This window comes from Capricornis sumatraensis, chromosome 9 (genome assembly GCF_032405125.1).
Source record: "Capricornis sumatraensis isolate serow.1 chromosome 9, serow.2, whole genome shotgun sequence".
Taxonomy (NCBI): Eukaryota; Metazoa; Chordata; class Mammalia; order Artiodactyla; family Bovidae; genus Capricornis; species Capricornis sumatraensis.
Genome location: NC_091077.1, coordinates 43,495,836 through 43,501,835, shown reverse-complemented (window position 1 = coordinate 43,501,835; position 6,000 = coordinate 43,495,836). Strand labels below are relative to the sequence as shown.

General features: G+C 57.6%; 1 protein-coding gene across 1 annotated transcript; it reads right to left on the bottom strand.

Moving 5' to 3' along the window:
• Positions 1 to 3,382: 3,382 nt before the first annotated feature.
• RPS15 (ribosomal protein S15) lies at positions 3,383 to 5,118 on the bottom strand. Its single transcript, XM_068980407.1, has 4 exons — positions 5,065 to 5,118; positions 4,588 to 4,673; positions 3,602 to 3,836; positions 3,383 to 3,517 (listed from the first exon to the last, which is right to left on the bottom strand). Exons 1-4 carry the CDS (start codon positions 5,065 to 5,067, stop codon positions 3,404 to 3,406), a joined length of 438 nt encoding a protein of 145 aa, XP_068836508.1. The 5' UTR covers positions 5,068 to 5,118; the 3' UTR covers positions 3,383 to 3,403.
• Between the last annotated feature and the right edge of the window lie 882 nt (positions 5,119 to 6,000).

The following is a 6,000-nucleotide window of genomic DNA, read 5'->3' as shown; positions in this document are numbered from 1 at the left end:
GGCTGCTGAAAAGTGCACTTGAGTGGAGACCCGAAGGGTAAACATCCGGGCAGGTGGAACAGCCAGAACAAAGAGAGGGAGCTGGATGTGAGGGGCGGGTGAGGCCGCGCAAGCCCCCAGGGCAGTGGTCAGAGCAGGGACTCGGCCCCGCCCGCTGCTCATAGGCGCCCTCTGGTGTCTTCAGGGAAAACGGCCGTGAGTGGCGCTGGGAGACGGAGGGGACTGCGGGTGTCCCAGATAAGTGGAAGTTGGGGAAGGATGGTGGAGAAGGGAGGATGGTGAGGGTGGTGGAGGGGACGTTATCACGAGCTCTGCTAAGTCTTGGGAAGTAGAGAACAATCGGTCCTAGTGTACTCCTGGAGGTAGAGTAAGGGGCGCTGCTGTGGCCGGGATGCTGTGGGCTGGCCTCATTAAGCAGGTGCTGGGAATCTGCAGGAAGGGCGTCGGGCGGAGAGCGGAGCCCGCGCGAAGGCTGGGAGAGGAGAGCTAGTCGGGAGATGAGGAGCAGCGGGGAGGAGGGACTTCATGGACCACGGCGGAGCCTAGGCATTCTTCTGGAACCTGGGGAGGATGATATGCATTTAGGTTGACGGCCAGGGGCGCTGGGGAAGCGGTTCTGAAGGCAGCTGACTGACCGACAGGAAGCTGAGGGTCGAGCGACGAACTGCCTCTGAGATGGTGCGGATGGCCCGCAGAGTTGGGGTACGGAACCAATAGGGTATGTTCAGGAGACGGGACAAAGCAGGAGCGTGGCGTGGCCTGAGCCAGCGGACCGGAGAGAGGCCAACCAAGTCTATAAGGACTCCTGCCCCACCCCCTGGACCTCCAAAAGTTTTCCCGGAATAGGGCGCCACCTGGCTGCTGCTGCGCGCACCACTAGCTGCGTAGGAAAAGGTGTTCCCCTTGGGGTACTAATTATCCCCTAATCATACGTGTAGTTGTTATTTACAAAGCCAGATGGCAATGCTTGCCCACCCCGACACCACACCCATCACCACTTCTACCAGGGCCTCTCCACCCAGCAGGGTGAAGGGGCTCACAGTCCTGGTACCCGCATTTTGCACCTGCAGGGTCCTGGAGGCTCCAAAACTGCACTTGCACAGCTTTTCAAGTTCAGGGTCAAAAAACTCCTCTCCAAAAAGGGGCAAATTTGCTCTAAGGTACCCCTCTACATGGGGCTTCCCTTGTAGCTCAGTCGGTAAAAAATCTGCCTGCAGTGCAGAAGTGAAGTCGCTCAGTCGTGTCTCTTTGTGACCCCATAGACTGCAGCCACCAGGCTCCTCTGTCCATGGGATTTTCCAGGCAAGAGTAATGGAGTGTGTTGCCATTTCCTTCTCTAGGGTATCTTCCTGACCCAGGGATTGAACCCAGGTCTCCCGCATTGTAGCCAGATGCTTTTACCGTCTGAGCCACCAGGGAAGTCATCAGTGCAGGAGACCCCGGTTCAATCCCTGGGTTGGGAAGAGCCCCTGGAGAAGGAAATGGCAATCCACTCCAGTATCCTTGCCTGGAAAATCTCATGGCCAGAGGAGGCTGGCGGGCTGCAGTCCATGGGGTCCCAAAGAGTTGTGCACAACTAAGTGACTAACTTACTTACCCCTCTATATACACTTTGAATTCAATGTGAAAAACATGCTTACTTCAGCACACTTTTTTTTCTGAATTACGGAAACCCCCAAAATAGACAATCGAGGGTACAGCAAATGCTCACCCACTCCTGCCCTCCCTCTTGAGTTGTGGGGCCAGGCAGGCAGTTCCTGGTCTGAAGTGAACTTGGCCCATATAGCCCAGATCTTCCAGGCTGTATCTCTGACAAAGGTCCATGAAGCAGACAGCTAACGATCTCACCTGACACCCAAGCCTCACATGATGGGCCCGTTTCTAGTTGGTCCCTTTGAAGCATGACTGGGTGCAGGGGGCCATCCAGAGTGTTCTACCCCATGAACCAGCAGGCAGCCCCTCACTGTTCCTCAGTACCAGCACCCAGGTGTCCGTTCCCCTCACCCTTCCCTCTGGCCAGGTGTAGGTCAGGCTCACTGGTCCCCTCTCAGCCAACGGGAGCTTGGGTGGGATGGAGGCACGGACTGAAGGTCCAGCAGCTTTCTGACATAGCTTCCTTTTATCAGCCTTGTTCCTTCCAGATTGCCCCTTTCCCTAGGGACTTATAGGAGCGCCCTGTGAATCAGGGGCGCTACTAGGCAAACTGCGGACAGGCTAGTCTCAGTGCTGTCACACTGTCTCCGGCCTTCTACAGGATAGGTATAAAACAGTGACCCGTGCTTTCTGTTCAACGAAACTCCAAATCAAGATATTAACAGTATGGGGACTTCCATAGCAGTCCTGTGGTTGAGTCCACATTCCCACTGCAGGGAGAGCAGGTTAGATCCCTGGTTGGGGAACTAGGATCACACAACACTGGCCCAACCCCACCCCCAGACATCAACAGTAAGCTCATTGATCTTCTGTTAAAACGGAGATCAAAGAGCTCAGAGCAGCGGCCACTGTGGGGAGAGGGAGGCACTTGTATGCTCTATCTCCACACCCAGACTCCAGCCATCGCTCACATACCAAACCCAACCAGACCTGGATGTCTCAAGTCCACCTTAGTATCTGCAGGACACACCCCTGCTGTGTCCACCTTCCACCAGCTCTGGCTCCAACCTGGCAACCCTGTCCACGTTCTCCCCCATCCTGCCAGTTACAGACCCCTTAGGACTTCACTGCTGCCTGGACAGTTACCCACCCTTTCTATTCACTGATGCACCTGCCATCTTTGCCATCGTGAAGGAAGTAACACCTGACAGGAACACTTTAGGGAACATGGTAGATGGGGGTGATCCCACCCACACGACACCCCAGGAACCCTCAATGCAAGGGTTGGGCCCTGGAGTTACTTTGGAAGATCTTTAGAAGCTGATCAGGAGCGCAAGGGAAGCCAAGAAGAGGGACAGACGTGGGCAGCACGGTTGATTGCCCAGGGCACTGAGGAACCATGGGCAACGTGTGAGAAGCTGGAGCATGGGGGAGGTCAGGTCACTGTCCACAGGTGGGCCCACTGGGGGAACTTGGGAAGAGGGGCTCCAGAAGGGGAAATGCTGCCTTCAGTCCAGGAGTGGCTGGGGCATAGGGAAGGCAGCACAGACCCCTGGACATCCCAGGACTTGTCACAGAACCCAGTACACCTGATCCCTAGCCTCAACCTCCCTGAGACCGGATGTGTCTACAGCAGGAAAGCCCAGGTCACATGCTGCCTGGCTCTGGCCCGTTTTTCACCTTAGCCTCCAGATTTTTTGATCATGCCCAGCCCCATTCCTGGGAGCCTTGATGGGTCACAGCACCCACAGGAAGTAAACACAGGTCGCACTCAGGACTAGAGAAATCTCTGCTTTTATTGGCCAGCAGGTTACTTGAGGGGGATGAAGCGGGAGGAATGGGTGGCCCCGATACCGGGCCGGCCGTGCTTCACGGGCTTGTAGGTGATGGAGAACTCGCCTAGGTAGTGGCCAATCATCTCAGGCTGCAGAGGAAGGGTGGGGGATAGTCAGCGGAGGCACGGTGGCAGGGCCCCACCACCCCCAGGCCCAGCTCATCCCACACGCACCTTGATTTCCACCTGGTTGAAGGTCTTGCCATTGTAGACGCCAACCATGCTGCCCACCATCTCGGGCAGAATGATCATGTCGCGCAGGTGCGTCTTCACCACCTCGGGCTTCTCCATGGGCGGCGCATCTTTCTTGGCCTTGCGCAGCCGCTTCAGCAACGAGTGCTGCTTCCTCCGCAGGCCGCGGTTCAGCCGCCGTCGCTGGCGCGCGCTGTATAGCTGCATCAGTTGCTCACTGCGGGTGAGGACACAGAGTAGGCGGTCTGAGGCCCGGCTCGGCCCCACAGCCCACCAGGAACACTACTGCTTCACCAGGAGCTCCGAGAGCAACGTTCCCCGCCCGGCCAGGGCCCACAGCACCCGCTCCGAACGTTCGCGAGGGAGAAGCTCTCCAGTTCGAGAATCCCCGCTCCGCTATCTACAAACGAGTAAGCTGAGCGGGAAAAACAGGTGACTCGGGGAGTTGCAAACTCGCGGGCACCCTGCTCTGCTCTGCTAGTCCCAAGAACCCAGCAGTGGGGCCACCCTGAGAAGCCCCCGGCCGATGAGGACCCTATGGTGTGCCCCCTGGGAAGCCGGCCCTTCCGCCCCAGACCGCGCACAGCTCTAGGAGAAAGGCGTCACGAGCCTCCCTTCCCACCCGGGGCCCGGGCTTCGCACCCACCTGCCTAGATGTTTCCAGCTCCGGCCAAACCTTAGAGCAAGGGTCGCCAAACTCCCGCCCACGTGCCAAATCCCAGTCGCGGCTGCCCTATCTTGTAAGGCTCGCGGGCTAGAGTGGCCTTTACGTGTCCGAGTGGACGCCAAAACGTCCAAAAGGGACTCGTGGAAAACCCGTTCAGTTCAATCCTTAAGGACTCATTTTTATCCGCACTCAGCCCCGCCCTCTCGCGTACACACGGTCCACGTACGCAGGTCAGGCTGCAGCCCTCAACCCACCCTGGGGACCCCTCCAGCCGCCAACCCCCTGCCCCGCCACCACTTACTAGGACATGTCCAGCAGCTGGTCGAGGTCTACGCCGCGGTAGGTGAACTTGCGGAAGGTCCGTTTCTTCTTTTGTTCTACTTCCGCCTGCGCGGGCCGGGCCAGGGGTGAGCGGGTCCCCGAGATCCACCCCCAGTCCCCACGGTGAGGTCAGTGGGCCCGCGGCTCCCGCCGAAAACCGCGCAGCGCTCCCGCTACGGGAGCCCGTGGGCACGCACCACCTTGTACCCGATCCAGGGCGGCCCGCGCGGCTTCGGGCTACGGAGGCTCGGCTGGGACAAGCGGGCAGACACAGGCCTTCCATGCCCCAAGTCATCCTGACAACCAGCAAGCCCGCCCCACACCCCCATATCCGGCGGTTCCACAGGCCTGCGGGAGAGGCCCGCAGCCTCGCGGCTTGACCTCGGCCTCCGCTGTGGGCCAGAGCTCGGATGGCACCGGATGAACCCGGCACATACAAGGAGGACGTAACACTCACCATCTTGCCGGTTCTTGAGAAAGGATCTTTCGTTCTGCGCCAGCGCAGTTATCGCGGGGTCTCAATGCCCCGCCCCCGGCCTGCGTGCCCAAGCGCTTCCGCTTCCGCCTTCCCGACAGAGGACGCGCGCCGTCTGCTGTCCGGAGGTCAGAATTCCGTCTCCGAAGAATAAAAGAGCCCCGCTGCCATGACAAACCTGGACCTCAAATTAGAAAGCAGAGACAAAGATGTGTATAATCACAGCTATGGTTTTTCCCGTAGTCATGTACGGATGTGCGAGTTGGACCATAAAGAAGGCTGACCGCCAGAGAATTGATGCTTTCGAATTGTGCTGAAGAACACTCTTGAGAGTCCCTTGAACAGCAAGGAGATCAAACCACTCAATGCTAAAGAAATCAACCCTGATTATTCACTGAAAGGACTGATGCTGAAGCTGAAACTCCAGTACTTGGGCTATCTGATGCGAAGAGCCCACTCCTTGGAAAAGCATCAGGATCCTGGGAAAGACTGCGGGCAGGAGAAGCAGGCAACAGAGGAGATGATTGGATAGTACCACCGACTCGATGGGCACGAATTTAAACAAACTCAGAAGATAGTGAAGGATAGGGAAGCCAGGCGTGCTGCAGTCTATGGGTCTGCAGAGTCGGACACGATTGAGTGACTGAACAACAGCTGCCCTCCACTGCTGGAACCCCTAGGCTGGAGCTGGCTGCTTAGTGTATGGGAGCCCCTTCTTCAACTGGGGCACGTGTGATTCGTCACTGCCCATTTTGAAAACTCATATTGTTGCTGGATAACCTCTATAATAAAACCCATGTTAAAAAGTGTTTACGGAGTGCCTGTTTGCAGAAGGCGCTGTCTGGGGTTCTGGCTGGCTCCATAGGGAGGATGGTTGAGGCAGACCTGTAAGGGACAAGGTCATACAGATATCTGAGC